Genomic DNA, 19,321 nt, shown 5'->3' with positions numbered 1-19,321 from the left:
CTGGTTCTAAGTGTGTAATATCTTGAAGTCTATAAGAAGGATGGTGGTAATGTCTGGTTCTAAGTGTGTAATATCTTAGTGTCTATAAGAAGGATGGTGGTAATGTCTGGTTCTAAGTGTGTAATGTCTTGAAGTCTATAAGAAGGATGGTGGTAATGTCTGGTTCTAAGTGTGTAATATCTTGAAGTCTATAAGAAGGATGGTGGTAATGTCTGGTTCTGAGTGTGTAATATCTTGAAGTCTATAGGAAGGATGGTGGTAATGTCTGGTTCCGAGTGTGTTATATCTTAGTGTCTATAAGAAGGATAGTGGTAATGCCTGGTTCTAAGTGTGTAATGTCTTGAAGTCTATAAGAAGGACAGTAGTAATGTCTGGTTCTAAGTGTGTAATGTCTTGAAGTCTATAAGAAGGATGGTGGTAATGTCTGGTTCTAAGTGTGTAATGTCTTGAAGTCTATAAGAAGGATGGTGGTAACGTCTGGTTCTGAATGTGATAATATTTTGGTATTTACCATATATGCTAAGTCGGTATTTTAAGAGTTGAATTTTTGTCCAAAACTCTATGTCCGGCGAGTCATAAAAAGTTGGTATTTTTCTGGACAGTGATATATAGTATTTCTCAAACCTTTCCTACGATTACCGTTGACAAAAGTTTGGACATATTACATTATTTATGTATTCTAAGATTATGCAAAGTAAAAGTACAAATATTACTTTAAGTTTGTATTATTATTCACATAACTAATTTTCTTTCAGAACTTACGACTTCTCAGTGTAAATCTATCGTTTATCGCTAAAATTGAATTGTGAACCAGACATGGTTGCTTTAATGAATGGACAATGTCTAGTATCTGGTGAACTGTACACTGATGTCTCTTATCTTGACATTTGTGAGAAAAGTGGCAGATAATGATTGGTTTTAACCGTGACCTTGAAGTCTCTGTGTGTACTTATTATGACTTACCTTGATGTTTGTAAGAAGTACGGTGCGTAATGTCTGGCTCCGAGCCGAACTTTGATTTCTGTGTAAACGAAAAAAAAGGAATTGCTTTTTTAGAAGTCAAGAAACTACTAATGATGAAATAGTACAATTACAATATATACTGATGATATACTATGTATGTACTTGTAGAAGCAATACCAAAATGTTTATTTATATTTTGGCACTTTTGGGTCTCTTAAGCTAAACATATAAATCTGACTAACACTGACAGATTTCATTCAAGATAGCACAAAATTCTTCAAGACCTACAAACACATTGAATTATGAACAGGCTATATATAACAAGTAGACCTAAAGTATCTAAAATCAATTGAAAATTATATCAGTAATAAATGTAAAAGCTCTAGAACACACATTAATCACGAGTGGCCTATGATAAAGGACTACTGTCACATAAAGTCAAAACTGAAAGACAGATATATAATATCTAAGCAGGAAGTCTAGACTAAGTCACACACAATAGAGTTATGTAGTCACAGCAATCTACACAACACTGCATGTCCTCCTCACTCACATAAGAAATCAGGTCTCTATATTCAGTATTCAAAGTTTAAATCATGATGTATCATCTCGTTCTATCTGCTTATATTTGGCTGCTTTATACAACAGCTATTATTGATTAATGATATTGCCCTATATCATTCCTCCCCCACTTTGCTTCCATAAAATATTCACAAAGGGAGAAAACTGTACACATCTCCTAATTCTTTATTCTGTACTGAGAGCATAATTGACTTTCCAAGGATTGTTATGCTCAAATTCAAACACAACACAAATTTGCTTAACTACCTATGTTATTATAAAAATAAACTAAATTTCTGCCATGGAATTCATCCCATTTCATCAATAGTTAAAAGAGAGATTCTGAAAATTAAATCTGGATAAAGAATTAGTGCAATTTTTATGCAACATATATTTTGGTGTGACCTTTTCTATGACATCAACTGAATGTAAATTTTCACTTGACTCCTGTTAATTAATTTACAGGTTTGTTTGGCAGTAAAATAATATGACGCCCTTGTATTTTTTTTTCTTTATTACATACAAGGTAACTGTTGACTGCTGGCTAAATTCAGGCATTACATAATTATCTATTCTGTTTACATGTAAGCACACATCTGATGATTGTTTATGGCAAAGAAAGGAACAATACATTTCTATTGGAAAGAATACCATACCAAGAGAGTATATGTGGAATAGTTAAGATTACAGCCCAAGACTACAGCCATTTCATACCCATGCTTCCTCATACTGTAAGCTTAGGGAAGACATTAAACACAGGTCAGTTATATACTCAAGGATCAAAAGTATTTCTACACTGTTAAATTTTACTAATTCATTACAAACTTTGCATTTTATAACAATATTGATAAAATATTTCTACCGTACCTATCACTATAACAAATTCACAAATCATGCACCATTGTCAGAACTTTGAGCTTCATCTTATGTAAATTCCTATTAATCAAAACTACAAAAGTCTAACCAAGAAACCATTCTTAAAGTCACATTAAAATACTACAAATAACAGTTAAAATTTCATTTAATTTCATTTCAAGTCTTTCGTAAGTTCTGCAGAACTTATGAAAGACATATGATAAAAGTTAAAGTGAAAATTTCATGATGATAACAATAACTATGAAATTTTCGTGAAATTTTCAAAATAGAAAGTTTGTAAAGGATTATATAGTAAAAATGTGTAGAAATACTTAATACAAATAGTTTACTATCAAACCTTCCACTGTCAAAATTAACTTGTGGAAACTGCAAAACGAATCCAAAGGGCAAACCTCTTATCCAAGTTCAGACACATCTAGCTCTTACTACAACATGCTCATCTGCATCATGTCAACGGCCAACAATAAATCAACAACGTCAAACCAGCCCCGACTCTGGTGCAAGGGAGGGAATAATGATTACCTCAAGAAGCATAGAATTTGTAGATCCTGAACCGTACCAGACGGACTTGGAACGATCTTTATGTCCCCTGTCTGATCTAAATGGATGTATCAAGGACAATGGCCTCTTTGGCTTGCTGTTGGAGTTCACTCCCTTGAGTTGTGAGAGGTCAAGTAGATTTGTGAAGTTCTGAACATGCAGACATGAAAAAAGTAGTGAGATGGATATCTACACAGACAAACTAGCAAAGCATGCTATTCAGGCAAACACTGTGGAAAAGTTAAGGGACCTATCAGTCAGGTGGGTACACTGTTACATACACAGAATCATGCACTGCTACATAACACAAAACAGGTTATTAGTTTCTTCTATGGTACTATTACGGTACTTATAATTTGTAGCTAAACTACAGTTGATATATGTATAATTAGCGAATAAGAAAGGAACAGATACAGGATTAATATTTTTCTGTTAGTCTTGTATATAAACACATGTACGTTATAACATATAATATAAAAGTCTTCAAGTCCATATGTATTCACATCAAACTTGAAATCAACAGTCCATCCATTGTTTTCACTTTGATTCTCAACTTAAACGTTCCCATTCAATATTTACAAGTTTCAAATATATGGGGCACATAAGGCTTTTTGATCAATAATTTATATCTATTAAAATTGAATGTTTAATATTATTTACAAGACAAATGATTCTATTAACAGTTAGAGTACGGTGACATAAACGAATTAGTTAAACAACACAAAACAATCAAAAACAAATTACCAAGTAAGTTTTAGAGAAAAAAAAAATTAAATAAATAAGTAATTAAAAATATAACGACAACATAAATAGTAGGTGAGATTAGTACAATATAAAAAGAAAATCCAAGGCAATGCAAGAATTGCTATTCATCAAAAAAAGTTTGACAGGTTGAAATAGATATTTTAAAGTATTAACAAATTAGTGCTTGTCGTTACAAATTTCTCTTCTTTTTACTTTTCAGCACATTCTGCCAATTAAATAATAAAAAAAAATAACAACAAAATTTGGTGATTTCAGTTTAAAAATATTATTAAATGTGCACATACAAATTTTAGCACAAACGCAAGTTATGGACTATTTGGTGTGATATAGGAATTACACTAGTGTTCATTTCACTACATTGTATAAATATTTATTTCCTATAAATATTTTTACTTTGTTTTGATTAAGTATTTTCTGTCCATTTTTTTCAAATTAGGTAATATATAATTTATTTTCACTCTAATGTAAATATTAAGCTGTTGGTCCTATTAAAAAAAAAAATTAGTATTAATTATATGAAAAAAATTGCTATGGTATTAAGGGCATCAATGAAATTTGTTTAACTGCTTTAAAAAAATTTTTTAAATCAGATTAAAATCAAATCCTTTATGTACATGAAATACAGTTTTTTGAAGAAAAGAAATATCAAGTATTCCTTATCTACATGTTATAATCTACAGGGTGTACAAAAAGTGAAGCTATACTACAGCGCTACACCAAAATCAACAGAGCCGGACAGACAACTAACCTCTGGTGCTGAAACTGGTTCTGGTTCTGACAAGTCAACCAGGTCTCCTGACACTGCATCAGCCGAGTAACCAGACGAACGATTACTGAAAAAAATAAGTAAGGATCATCACTGCGTTTGTTACTATATCAAAGAACAAGTATATGATTATGGTTAATGTATTTATATATTTGTGTATTTTTATCATTTCTTAATTAACAAAACAGTCACACCATGTGAACTACATGGATTTTAATTACTACTTGACCTACCTGCTGGAAGAATGGAGGGACCCACTGCCCGGGGTCCCTGGCCTCATCTCGACTAGCATGCTGTCCACTCCAGAGTCCGACCGTCGATTCACCTCCTGTTGTATTATAATTCATATTTTACCTTGACAATTTTTAAGCAATGTTAAAACAATTTTCATCATCGAGGAAAAAAATATTTGAATGCACTTATCATTGTGTCTATAGGCAATGATTTAAAATACATAACAAGAAATACTTTTCACAAGGTTAATCTATATATACATGTAAAGAATTTAGTTCATGAAATTCAGTTAAGATTTTGCTCTTGATAATGATTCAGGGATCGTCTAGTTAAAAGAGCAAGAAAAACCTGTAGACATTTTTAGTTACTGAGGATACCTACCCTTACTGAAGTCATAGAGAGATGAGAGGAAGTCCTGTGGACAGATGATGACTGCATGCCTAGACTCTCCTTAATCTCCTTTAAGATTTCACTGAGTGACCGCAGCATGTCAGATAAACCCGTCCCGTGTACTCGGTCCATGGTCTTCATCAGGTGGAGTCCTGCGTCCAGTAGCTTGACCTGTTCATTCAGTAGCTCCTTCAGCTCTCGGATTCTGTCCCTTTCCTCGGGGTGAAGTCTCTCGTACTCTGGTGTAAAGAAGGCCTGTAAAATGGAGTTTAATTTATGAAACAAGAAACCTAAAAATGTCCATGTGTGCAAAACTTTACACTGCAGCCTTGTCAAATATGACATTTACAAATATAAAAATGGCTATCCTTATTTCAATCACAATGCTGTAAACCAATTTATTTTAAATTAATACATTCAAAGTTTGAAAATCGTACCTCCTGATATTTAGGAATTCCCCCTTGAACTGAAGCACTAATCATTCCATTTAATTTCATAGACAGAGACTTGATGGCATCAATTGAAGAGTCTTTTTTAGTTTTGTCAATTTCCTTCTGTAATTCTTTACAGGCTGATTTGACAGCCTCGTTAGCGGTACACACAGGACTAAGAGTCACATGTTCTGTTCTAATTACTTCGTACCACTGTAAAATCCCAGGGAAGCAGTAGTTTGTGTGCATCACCATTCTCTCCGTACAAAGGGTCTGGGTAAAAAGAAAACAATTGGGACATCAGAATTTACTAACATCAAAACATTGATTACATTATTCGCTATTGAAATTTGCTTCCTAATATCCATAAATATCAAATATTAAATCTTTTTAATTTAAGTCACCATTTTATCACCTAGAAAATCATGTTTAGTTTTTGAGGAAAATGTTGTTTTTTCATAATGCAACGAGACCAATTACCAGCCCCAATTTTTGATGACAAATGTTTTATGAGGATACCTTGAACTCATTATTGGGATCCTTTTCTCCTCTGTGGAAAGATCTGTCAAACTGGAATGTACTGACATCATTAACTGCATAAAAGTTCTTAATCTCAGGAGCCACATTTGTGTTGTATACAAACTCAGGCTTGTCCTCAGGTCGAGGCTTCACACTACCAATCTGTATGTCTGAAACAGAAAATGTCAGGCAGAAATATATCTTATTCTTGTCTCCTTTATTCGAGTAAAAAATAAATAATTATAGTAAGTTAATTGTTGAGCATGTGTTGCTTTTTTTTTTTTTTTCTCCACACCAGGTAGATTTATTGAAGGCTTAATACACAAAGGGAATTAACTGATGTCCTACACTGAGTAGATTTAATGAAGGCTTAATATACAAAAGGAATTAATTAATGTCCTACACTGAGTAGATTTAATGAAGGCTTAATATACAAAGGGAATTAACTAATGTCCTACACTGAGCCTCCCCCTGTTTCTTGTCTTCATCAATGGTGTTGGTGAACTGTAGGATGGTAGCCATGGGGTACTCCTGTTTCAGTTGATTAATTATGTCCTGTAGCTTTAAACACTCATCTCCTCTATAGATAAACACTTTGTTCTGAAAGAATTTAATTCTTGATCAGTCAGTTTTTTATACACCACTTGCCTGTATGAAAACCAGGACTTTCAAGCATCATTATTTGTATAACCTAGCTTATAAACTTTGACTCACTCTAACAAAAAGTGGGAAGAGTTGTCCATAGTAGGCCACTCTGAAGTAGGTTGGTTCTTGTCGGGGGTAGAAAACGGGTCTGTCCTGCCCCTCCTCCTGAACTTTGACCCCATCTAGTATATTACTGAAAAATCTAGCCTGTCTCTCCTGTTAAAGGCAAAATAGAATGATAAAAAGGTTATCTATGACTTACATAAGGAAAAACTCTAGCATACATTTTTTATTCATTAAATTTTTATTTTCTATGAAAGTTATCCATGCAGTTTCAAAAAATATGATGAATGACAGATTTGACCTTTGACCTAGATGTATACTTGCCAGAACGTTACTCAGCTTCCTGTAATCAAATTTCTTCTCGTAGACCTCTGCCAACTCTTTACACAAAGGAATACCATACTCCCAAACCTGAAAAAGTTTCGAATTTTTTTTATGGTGTATATATCTATTATGCAATCTAAAATACAAGGACATTTATCAATTTACAGACAAAATAAAATGTAATCAGAACCCAAAATAAAGTTCCAGTACATACCTAGTCAAAATGAATGTTACAGAAATACACCGTTATGTAGCACTTCACTGTTATAGTTAAAAATAAATCCTAACCTTGCCCTTGTCGAAACAGTCCATGATTTGAAGGTAGACCCTCTCCTTTCTCTCCCACTCTGGTTGGTTAGGGTAGTCTAGCTCCTCCTTCCTCATTGTATCCCTCCACTGTAACAGCTGGGCATACAGTTTCAGAGTTAACCCTGCCTCCACGTAATTCTGAGCGGTGAGGTGAAGGTCGTATAGCTTCTTAATGTACCGAATATACATTTCTTCTTTGTTTGTGTTGTCCTTGTAAAAATTCTACAAAAAAATCAAATTAATTTGACTAATCATAAAACTATGTCAGTATAAATACAGAACAGGGAAAACCTCTGGTACTTTAAGCACATTACCTCTTGCAATACTGTATGTGGACATAAATTGATGTATTTAAAATTTAGCATTATCATTGGGTATTGACTTGTCATCATAATCAGGAATTAGCGCTACACAGGTCTGTGTCCTGTATTGTATATATAAATGATTTCTTGGCAGTATTCATAAATTAGCGCATCATTGTCTACGCCAAAGCCGCTAAAATAAGCCCGCTTTTTTAAGTACACATACAGTATTATCATGATTATATGTACCAAACTTATAAAGGAAATACATGTATACAGCATTCTTAGTTTGGATAAGTAAATGATGCTGAATAGTGCTCACTTCATCTAAACAAAACTTATTTCAAGCAATTTTTTTCACAATGATCCTTTGAGATTTATTATTAATAAGTTTCTGCTGCCATTATGAATACTATATATATAAAACACTACTTTTAATTATTTGACTACAAAATAAGCTGCTTGGAAAAGCGACTGGAATTCATACACACAGCATTGGGTGGGTGTTTCAATCTCCTTTTTATAAACAAGCTAAAACATTCCACATTACATAATACAACCTGGATTGATCATCTCCGGCTTCATAAATAGATTTTTATTTTTATAAATTTGGCAGTGAATTTTTTTTTGGTATTTCACCATAGATCATTCTTTCAGATGAATGGTTTCCATGTGTTTCTTCTCTTCTGTTTTTTAAGGAGGGTCGGCAGAGGAAGCCTGCAGAGTCTAACGATTTTGACTTAATTAATGAACCATGCCAAAGAAAAGCTTCAAGTTGTTAAGCTACAGTTGATCACATCAAATTTCATTCCGTTTGACAATTTACAACTTCTCGGAGGTTGAGTGGATTCTAAGAGGCCTACCATATGTTGTTTTCAGTGTATGGTTATTAAACAGCTTACTGAGGGATAAGTGTGGTATGGCACCAAGGCTAAATTAAATCATTGACCAAGTTATTTTTTTTCGATTTCTTTTTTTTTTTATCATGTGAATATTATTATTGTATAAATCTCATGATTGTGGAACAAAAAGTACAAACAGACACTACCATGACACCCTAGAATCTCTTCTGATCCATGTCCACCCTAAATCACCAAGCTATATACCATTGCAACATATAACTCTGCCATTTCTCTGTTCACATTGCTCACAAAGTTCTCAATAGCACACAAGGTTCATTACCTACATCTCCGGAACCACCCAATAGTTAATTAATCTCAACTCAAAATTCCAGAACCACCCAAAAGTTAATTAATCGCCACTCAAAATTACAAACACTGGGCTATCTAAGGAGTCATATTGCTTTTTTGGCCTTGAAGATGAGACTGTACATTGGTAGATTAGATCTTTACCAGATTTGTATGATAGTTGTTACTTTATACCTACCAGTATATTGAAGGTACACTTCATATGACTGCTTTTATGGTCCTCCCCTCCACAAACTTGCCTAAAAAAGAAAAAAACTTGAGTCAATATTTGCATGAATTTATCATTTTGTGCATTTAAAAAGCTGTTTTGGAACATAAGAAACAGCCATAATACAATATACCCACGTAACTCTGCAGCTCCACATTGTAACAGAAACAGATCCACAATGAAACAAATTATCTTAAGGGCAGCTGTACAGCTTTTATTTATAAACAGATTCCAATGAATTTACACTTTTCTTACTATACAGACACCACAAAGTAGAAAATAATACACTGGTGAATTAAAAGAAAATCTCTGGAAACTATTTTTATTTGCAGCTGAATTGCTCACCCACAGAGTTAAGGGATTGATTGATTGATTGATTGTATGTTGTTTTATGTCCCGTTTGAGAATTTTTCACTCATATAGAGATGTCACTATATGCCGGTGAAAGGCTTCAAATTTAGACCTTTACTCGACACTCAGGACCATTGAGCAGTGAGGGTTCTTTATCGTGCCAACGCTTACTGTGACACAATGCCTTGGTTTTAAAGTCTCATTCTAAGGACCCGCAACTTTCACTTCAAAGTGCCGAGCGCTTGGCAAAGGAACAGTTGCTACCTATTTTTTATCGACTTAGGTCAGTCACGGCTGTGATTCGAACACATGACCTTCCGATCATGGAACGAGCGCCAGAGTTAAGGGAAGCAGGACTCATGACGCAATAGAGTACGTCACAATCTCTGCTAATGTTGATGCTTAAGATAATATTTGTACAATCTTTGTACAAATTGTTGTGCTTCTTCATCTTATATAAAAATATTTCAAGTTCAAATGTTCATATCAATATTTATAAATTCTGAAGAAGATTTGTCCAATCCTCTGTTTCCCTACTCTGCGCCTTTACCAATTCTTGATCTGTTAGTGCAAAAAGATCATGTACATATTGATTACACAATCAAATTTATTTTATCAAACAGGTGATAGTCAATGCACAGGGTTCGACACTAACGGTGGACCGGCGGCCCGAGTCCACCAAAAAATTGGAAGGTCCACCAAATGTTCTGGACTAGGTGGACCGTCGGTCCACTTAAAATTTAAACACTGTATTAAAAAACACGGTAAAATTCCTTTTTTCCCCCTAAAAATCGACATCCGTAAATCAAACGATTAATTCATCCAAACTTGTTACAAACTTGCAGAATAACAATAACACTGAGACGCAAGAACATTTAACACGGACCTTGAAAAAGTAGCATGTAAAATTCGTGCCAAATTAGTCAGTCTGTCCTTTGTTTAATGCACAGAAAGGTGTGAAAATGTACACTGGCTAACAGGAAATCACTTCACGCCTGAACGCACACTGATGGCCAGGTTTGGAGATAATTAGAATTGATTGACAGCTGCATTTATGCATTGTTTATTTTTTAGATCTTCAAACAGGCGTGATTTATATTTTATGAATACATTACATGTATCTGCAGTTCCTGTTTTTTTTTTCTGCTATACATAATATCACATAAAAGAATCATATCATCGCAGTTTATTTGAATGAATAATAATTAAAAACAATAATAAATAAATACATATAAACAATAAATAAATACATATACTTTTGTTTTGCATCGTAGTTAAAAAAAAATTAGCCATAGATACATGAAAAATTCACTTGTTTATATTCACCTGTTTATATGAACAATTAGGATTCAACTTTTATCTACCGTTGGAAGCGAAATAAATGCAGGCTTTTACTATTGTTTGAAGATATAAATTGTGTTCTTTTTTTAATTATTGAAAATATGTTTAACAATATTGCTGAAAACTCCTGACTAATTGATTTGATTCTGTTGACTGGTTAACTTATACTTTATTAGTCTGACTGGACTGAGTACATAAGTTAGTTTCAAGCCTTGTGTAATGAATTCTTATTCATTCATTAATTCAAACATTTATGAAGGTCCACCAGAATTTAAGAAGGTCCACCAATAATTTTTGACTAGTGGACCTGCGGTCCACCAAGGTAAAAAAGTTAGTGTCGAACCCTGAATGCATGGTGATCTTGAGATAAATTGAAACAGGAACACAATCATAATTTTTCGTGGATGGTAACAGTGTTTCTTTGTATATCTTATTTTGCTTGCAAAGTTGCATGTGACGTCATATTTGTTTTTTCTCATACTTGGAGAATGTAAACATGAAGTGTTTTTATCACGCTTACGTCGTGTTTAAAGATGTCCTGTAGAACATTGAGGTAGGCTTAACCTTTCAATATTGCTACAGTTAGACAATAATATAAAGGACTTTAGTTCTATTATAAATATTGAAATATTGATTGATAATTTTTTTTTTTTTTCATACATGTTTTTGTGGTTAAAGTTTTCTTAAAAAGAACATAATTAATCCAATCCATATGCAATGTGAAATAAAAATTTTGAACTCAATTCATATTCAGAAATATTTGAAGAGGCACATATCCACATTCATATTATTTCTGTGTAAGAAAGGCCAGTATAATGGACCCATAAACATGAAGTAGCAAAACTGAACGTAGCAATATTTTTGGCAGTTTCTCTAAAATAAGTGAAGAAATTTGATGACAAAACTGCTTTAAGATATGTAGGATATACTAAATTAGTAAGATATAAAATATGAAAAAATTCGATGGACCAGATTTCTTTGACTTCGGCTCAAGTTCCTGCTTCTCCTTAATAAACAATTATTGTAGTTTTTCTTACACAAAGTTAATCAATGTTTTGGTTTGCCAATACGTAAAAGAAAAAATATTTCTCTATTCATGTTACCTTTCAAATATTAGAAGTATTGACATAATAAATCACATTTACAGCCCCCCCCCCCCATGTCCTCACCCCCTCAAATCTTACCTATAGTCCAGCAGCCTCTCCAGAAGGTTGGTGACAGATAGGACAAACTGTCGGCCATTTTCCTTCAATTCTGGTTCTTTCTCAACTTTATCCAACAATCTGTGGAAGAATTTTACCATTTTATCATCTAAATGTTTATATAATTGTGCTTTAGTCCCATAATAATGCTGCAGAACACATATATAGTACACTGAAGTTTAACTGAAAAATTGTATACACCAGTGTTGTTGGTACAATTTGAAAGTATTCCTTTGTAGAATAAAATCCACACAAAATATGATATATGAATTTATTGTTTGCCAAGATGCTTAGTGATGTGTCATCACTCAGAAAGTGTAAAATGGTTCCTGTCAAACAAATATATCCACTGTCAATAACAAGATGGCAGTGGGTTAATCCAATCTGCCAATTGCAGCAACTATTCACTTCCTGAATCCAACCTCTACAGGACTCCCAAAGGAGCAGGGTTTGGTCTTAGAAATACAGACTTGGATTATTTATATTCAGCTGAAAGGTGACAAGGAGTCTGGGTCTTAATGAAGTGAACAAAACCTTTATAGGTACACCACCACTCCCCAGGACTTTATATGTATTTACATGTATAGCACTCCCCCAATTCACTCAGTTTATAGGTATGTCCCCTCATCAAATACCTATAAACTCAAACAAGGGTAAATACAAACTTCACGTTTTAAATTCTGTGTATTGGATGCCATTGAAATTGAAAATGTGTAAATTAGCTAGATTGGAGGCTAATCTCCTCCTAACCCCCCTGTAGTAAGAGTATGGGTCATCACTACATGGGATCTGTCTGCTCTAGTCATTATTTGCACTGCTTCTAATGAGGGGTGTTATCTCCGTTATTTTCCAGTCATTTAACAGTACCGCCTGCTTTATGAGAAAAGAATAACATTTGTTGCTTTTTCTTTGGCTTTATCATTTTACCACTTTCTTAATGCTATGCGGTTGATCAAATACCCCTCTTTTTCCGTTTTTTTTTAATATTGAATTTACAAATAACTTTCAATTTTATATCAGCAAGATTTTTTACATGATAAATACTTCTATTGAAATTGTAAGTTTCAAAAAGTAATTTTTTCAATAACTTGCGTTAACAAAATTGGGAGGTAAGTGCAAAAAGTGAGTTGTCTTTATCAGTTCACTATAAAACTCATTGCAAGATTTTCAAATCATACTCTTTAAAGAGACTGCTCAGAAAATCATATGCAATTCCATTAATGCATCAATATTAATTAAACCATCATACTTACTTTGCCTGATCAAATTTCTTGAATTTAAACATCAGAGGTGTTTTCATCCTCACCAAAAACACAGAATTATTTCACAATTTATCAATTAACAGCTCCCCAAATAGACACAAATCAAATAGACATCTCACCAACACAGGAGGAACAGAGAAGATTTTCTCAGAAGCCTACATTGCGCTACAGAAGCTTGTCTTTAGAAGAAGAAAGTGGCTGTCCATTAAGTTTTGTAGAATTTGAGAAGTATTTGATTTTGTGGCTGTTCTTCAGTAGTGAGGAAGCAGGGGAGCACCTGCTGGTTGGCGCTATCAGTAGAGGGAGCTGCCAATGGTCTGTCTCCCCACAGAAACAGTTCCCTAGCCATTCATAAATCACAACAACCTATTCCAGTAATAGCTTTCATGCACAAGTTTCTTCAACTTTTGTTGGCAAATAGTGGAAAGAAAATGAGACTGCAGTCTGAAAGGACAGAATTTATTTGACCAGCTGACTTTGTCTACACGTTCCTATGGAACATCCATCATGTAAACTAAATTGCAAGTAATTGGTTGTCCTTAGATAAATCAATTAAACAATGTACTTTAATGAAATGCAATTTAATAATCTTTAATTTTAAAATTTCATAATGAAGTGTGACATTTGCCTTCTCATGTTGTTTATAAAGTTACCAACTTCTTTCTTCTAAACAAACAGCAGGAAAGTGAAGTAATTAAAAGCTGTGAATTTTTGGTCTGTTGGAAGTAAATAACAAATTGATTGATGGTAGACAGCAATAGAGTACAGTAATGTGTGAGGTTGTTTGATCTTAAATTTGATAAGTGAAAACATCTGTATAAATACTCCTCTCTTCAGTTCAAAGGCCAAAATAAAGAAATCTAACAGAAAATAAAACATGTCACTCTTTTATAATGGCATAAAGCAATGCTTACTCTCGTACATGTGTAAACTCCTACCATGACTAAATACTAAATTTTATACTGCATTATCAATAAGCCACCATAAACTTCTAGGAAAAAAGTTGGTATCAACTTTAATTCATAATCTATTGATTTTTCTGTCTCTATCAAGATGTAATTGTGACATACATATAGTGTGCATTGAGACATAGAGAAGACATCAAGATTTCTTTATGGATACCAGTGAAACAAATATTTTTAACACCTTTATATTGAAGCATCATGAAATTAAATCATGCACCATAAAATAAAATTGGGCAAATATATTATTAATAATGAAAATATATTTGTAACACAAGAGAACATAATACTGATAAATTAAAATATCCCTCCCCCTTTTAAACCAAGTAATGGATTTATTTGTAGCAATTTCTTCTTGGTGTACAAACATATGTATCATTAAACATTTTTTCCTTGGAAATAATTTTTTCTTGCCAGGAAAAGTGAGTTTTCATGTACTAGCTACTGAGACATTTAACCAAACACTAGAGGTGAACACATATAAAACTATATATGTGAAAGCGGGCTATTCAAATTTAAATTTCTTGAAATTTTCAGTCCAATTTTTTTCAGCTAATAAAAGTTTGAATTCCACAATAAAAATTACTTTTTTTCTCTGAGGCATAATTTCACTCAGACCCTACAAACCTTGAAAATCTAGATAGAGATTTCCTCCTGTTTTGGGATGCAGACAATCCAGATAAATTCTGATCTCCACTACCTTCCTCACTTTGGTATTTAGAACAGGACCCTCTCCTCCATGGGTACAGATTAGGCTGTGACTTACTCCGTGATCTGAAGTTTTTCTCGGTCCGACAGCCAGGCCCTAGGCCCTTCTGAGAGGCCCTTCTGCCGGGATTCATTATATTCCTCATGTGGGATATACCTCATCCACCAGTCTGGAGGGGCACTGACGCTTTCCGAGGACACACTGTTCTTGTCACAATAATCCCAAGTCAACACAACACCAGTATAATAGACCCTCTCACAATGGCTAAATACAGACCCTCCGATCACTTAGGTTACGCTTTCAGCTGATAACAAATTATGGATATTTAAATTGGGAACTTCTGTTTACATTAAAGGACAAATTATCTCCACACAAAATCTCCTCTTTTGCCGATGTCAGGCCTCAATGCTCCAAATATTACTTTATTGAGTGGTTTTAAAGTTTGCCACAAAAAAAAGAGAATCTCTTAAAAATATTGGTATTGGGTACAGTCCTTAGTGATCTTTAATACTACCGAAGTAAAAAACCCTAGTGGCTTTCATATAAAACAAATATCTTAGTGTCACAACAGACAATGAGGGGTCAGGAAACTCTATACAGTCGTACTAGAATGCCCCGAGGCTGTCATGCAATAATTGAGAGTACTTCACACCCATATAGGGCAGACGGTTCCTACATCTAACACAGCATGCAATCATTATTGCACCTTGCCTGTCTTTTATGTTTACATGTTAAACAATTATTCCCTCTGTGTGGACCATTTTAACACCTCTGGTCATAAAATATAAAGTGGTGTCTTATCCACGCTTATACAAGGTGTCATAATCATATCATCAATTGTTTGTTTGATCTCAAAGGACGATCAGCTGTAAAAATTAGGATTACTCAGTAAAACACATGTCTAGTATGTAATCCTCTGTGTCTTACCTGATTCAACTGCTATCAAAGATTATTTTGTCTCAAGGTATTAACACATAATACTGGCTTTTACATTTGAGGAAGTAGCAGTAAATTAATTTTACTTGGTCATTTTTTCATGTATTACATTTTTTCAACATACTGAAATTTGAAGATAATCTTGCTACTTATCTGATCCCTGTTCAAACATTCCAATCCAGCTAGGGTTCCGTTTTACAAAAGAACTTACGACTAAGACCAAAAAACATCAGTTGATTGTAAAATCTTACAAAACTAATTTTTCAATTCAAAATTGCTTGCATAAAAATTTCTTTTTAAAAAGTTTAAAACCAATTTTAAAATTAATGCAAAAAAGAAATTTATTTGCATTTTGGTCTTATTCATAAGTATAATTCTTCAGTCTGTAAAATAGGGCCCAGAACTCTGGTTAACCTTTGTTCCACCTTTCTAAATGAACCTTCTACCATTTTTTTTTACCTCTGTAATTTCATTTATAACTTTATAAATGATTTTGTGCAGCTAGCAAAATGTGATATAAAACAAGAAATCATACCCCCCCCCCCCCCCCCCCCCCCAATTGGAATACTTCATCCACATAATTTTTTTTTTAATTGTATCCTTCAACCTTTAAAGGAATGAGGAAAGTGGTAATATTCATGATTTTTTTCCAAAGCCAACTTAATTGTCTTTAATATCAATAATTAACATATCTGTAAATTAATATACATGTATCTACAAGTCAAATATGCAAGTCATTTTGCTTACCAATATAGTACACTGATAATGAAAGATATCTGGGTTTTTTTTATTCCCACTTCATTCTTGATTTTAATATGTATAGTAAAATGGATTTAACAACAAAATATGTATTTCAGTGAATTCAATACCTAAAGACTTGAACAAGCCACCTTAACTTCCTCTAGTGTTGTGCAGTTTCACAGCTGAACAAAAAATTACTCTCATCTGAACAACAGCAGAGATTGGACACTAAAACAAACCTCAAATCTTTATGGCAGAAAATGGGGTACTACTAAACAGAGAACCCTAGAGAACTCTAAAGAACCTTAGAGAACCCTAATGATTTTAATTATTTATTGTATTTCAGTGATTTATTTATGTTTTCTTATAGTTAATATATCATACAAAAACAAAATAATGTTTTAAAAATATATTTTTCACACATCCTATGTTAGAATCAATGAAATACTAAATAGGAAATTCAATCGGGATCGGGATGACAAAAATATTTCACCGTCTAATACTTTATTACGTTTTTCCACTATTTTCATGGGAAAACACTCCTAAAATAAACTTTTTATTAATTTTATTAATTAAACATTATATAAAAAGTGATTATCAACTCAATTACGCAGAATACTTACTTGAACTAACCAAATATAGCTAGAGTTCTCTAGGGTTCTCTGTTTAGTAGGACTGCAGAAAATGTTGAACTGGAAAGTCAGAACGAGTGAAGAGACTGGGGAATTGGAGTCAAAATATTAATTTTAAGTGCCCTTACTTACCAATTATACTAAGTTGGCTTCCTAAATTTTTTAATCATGATTCAAATCCAATGAAGTCATGAAAAAATATCAGAAATTTTTACAGTGAGTTCTACCCGGATCAGTGGTAGGACAGTGGTTGATATCCAGGAGTGTTTTCTCTTCAAATGGAGTAAATTAGTAAAGCAAAATCATCATGTTAAACAAAGAATGATTTTTTTGTTGCATGAAACATACCGGTAAGTATAAATTATTAACATTATTAACAAAATCATGTGACTCAAAACTCTTTAACACAACTGGATATAGATGGACAAGTACTTGTATCATGTGTATGTTGAGAAATTCCTTTATCTAGACATAAAAGGTAATAAACATGATACTCATACAATGTAATCACACTGACAATACAATATTGTACTACTGGGTACTTTGTCTTCACACAAACCCTGACACACCATCTAACCATAGTAAAACAGTGGCAAAGGGGAGCAACCTCTACATACCACCAGATGAACAATTGAAGCATACTGACTCTACATGATCCTCCCTCCCCATCCCTGCCCCCACAACAGAAATACTTCTATTTGATTCACCTTACAACCCAAGGAGAACCGTGCTAGCTACACAGAGTGTAAAATAAGACAAAACACTCACTGAACACTGAACTTCAACCCAGAGAGATTTCTGAACTGATTAGGAAGTTTACTGGCACTTAAATGTTTACTGGATGTTTGTTAACTTACATTGTACTGAATAGTGGAGGATTACTGCAACTGGATGTGAGACGACGTATATTGTACTTGGTAAATAATTGGTAAATAAACAAACTGAAAATTGAAATTGTACTGAACAGTAGAAGACAGGTGTTATTGGATGTGTGTTAACTTATATTGTACTGAACAGTGGAGGACTAATGTTACTGGATGTGTGTAAACTTATATTGTACTGAACAGTAGAGGACTGATGTTACTGGATGTGTGTTTACTTACACTGTACTGAACAGTGGAGGACTAATGTTACTGGATGTGTGTTTACTTACATTCTACTGAACAGTAGAAGACAGGTGTTATTGGATGTGTGTTAACTTATATTGTACTGAACATTAGAAGACTGGTGTTATTGCATGAGTGTTAATTCTCATTGTACTGAACAGTAGAGGACTTATGTTACTGGATGTGTGTTTACTTACATTGTACTGAACAGTAGAGGACTGATGTTACTGGATGTGTGTTTACTTACATTGTACTGAACAGTGGAGGACTAATGTTACTGGATGTGTGTTTACTTACATTGTACTGAACAGAGCCATGTAATCTGTGTCTCCTAGGTTCTCAGTGGTGATATATTCATCCAGTTTTTCTATCATCTCATTCTCTACCTAAAAACAAAGTACAGCAGTTTTCAGAAATTAAAAAAAATGCAGATTTGAAAAAAAGAAAGTTATAAACATAAGAATTTCCATAAATTTACAGTTACAGATATGATACTGACCAACTGGAAATTTCCACAGGTTTTCATCTCTGATTCCATCATGTCAAAGAATATTGGAATGGTGGCCTTTCTGAGTTCCTCTTCAGGAACCAAAGTCACCTTCAGGAAAGGACCAATCAGAGACGGAATAAAATGTCGTCTATTGGCACCTGTACGATGAAAAGAAAAAAGTTACGACACATTAAGGACTGAGAAGTTTTTGAAACACTATATGATCTAACAACATTCATCTTTCATTCCCCCCCCCCCCCCACCAAAGAAGTAAAATTATTTTTCAGTGATAACAGACTGTCAATCACAGACCTAAGTTTTCCCAGAGATTCTGTATCTGTTGCCCCATTAGGATCCTCATGTCCTGGTATCTGTCGATGATCTTGCGTTTCTTGGCCTCGGAGTACCTCTCTAGCTGTAGACTGGGCTGAGTGATGAAGGCTACCGCCAGGTTAAAATAATGACTCCACAGCTAATCAACAAAT

General features: G+C 33.6%; 1 protein-coding gene across 4 annotated transcripts in view; it reads right to left on the bottom strand.

Moving 5' to 3' along the window:
- Positions 1-19,321, bottom strand: part of LOC133195777 (dedicator of cytokinesis protein 3-like) — a 63,442-nt gene that overhangs the window by 5,427 nt on the left and 38,694 nt on the right. For 2 of the 4 annotated variants that reach the window (XM_061331712.1, XM_061331714.1), the window contains 16 exons: positions 19,149-19,308; positions 18,846-18,994; positions 18,644-18,732; positions 11,981-12,079; positions 9,075-9,135; positions 7,366-7,608; positions 7,078-7,164; positions 6,760-6,906; positions 6,504-6,645; positions 6,046-6,215; positions 5,533-5,799; positions 5,087-5,350; positions 4,705-4,799; positions 4,454-4,538; positions 2,923-3,090; positions 964-1,021 (listed from right to left, as the gene is read on the bottom strand). In XM_061331712.1, coding sequence (XP_061187696.1) covers positions 964-1,021; positions 2,923-3,090; positions 4,454-4,538; positions 4,705-4,799; positions 5,087-5,350; positions 5,533-5,799; positions 6,046-6,215; positions 6,504-6,645; positions 6,760-6,906; positions 7,078-7,164; positions 7,366-7,608; positions 9,075-9,135; positions 11,981-12,079; positions 18,644-18,732; positions 18,846-18,994; positions 19,149-19,308 — 2,284 coding nt within the window. Of the gene's footprint in view, positions 1-963; positions 1,022-2,922; positions 3,091-3,783; positions 3,911-4,453; positions 4,539-4,704; positions 4,800-5,086; positions 5,351-5,532; positions 5,800-6,045; positions 6,216-6,503; positions 6,646-6,759; positions 6,907-7,077; positions 7,165-7,365; positions 7,609-9,074; positions 9,136-11,980; positions 12,080-18,643; positions 18,733-18,845; positions 18,995-19,148; positions 19,309-19,321 lie in introns of those variants that run through there. The other 2 variants (XM_061331713.1, XM_061331715.1) reach the window with 2 other exon arrangements.

This window comes from Saccostrea echinata, unplaced genomic scaffold, assembly GCF_033153115.1.
Source record: "Saccostrea echinata isolate AGI-Se365-2 ecotype Australia unplaced genomic scaffold, CSIRO_AGI_Sech_v1 ptg000029l, whole genome shotgun sequence".
Lineage (NCBI taxonomy): Eukaryota > Metazoa > Mollusca > Bivalvia > Ostreida > Ostreidae > Saccostrea > Saccostrea echinata.
This window is presented reverse-complemented; position numbering and strand designations above follow the sequence as displayed.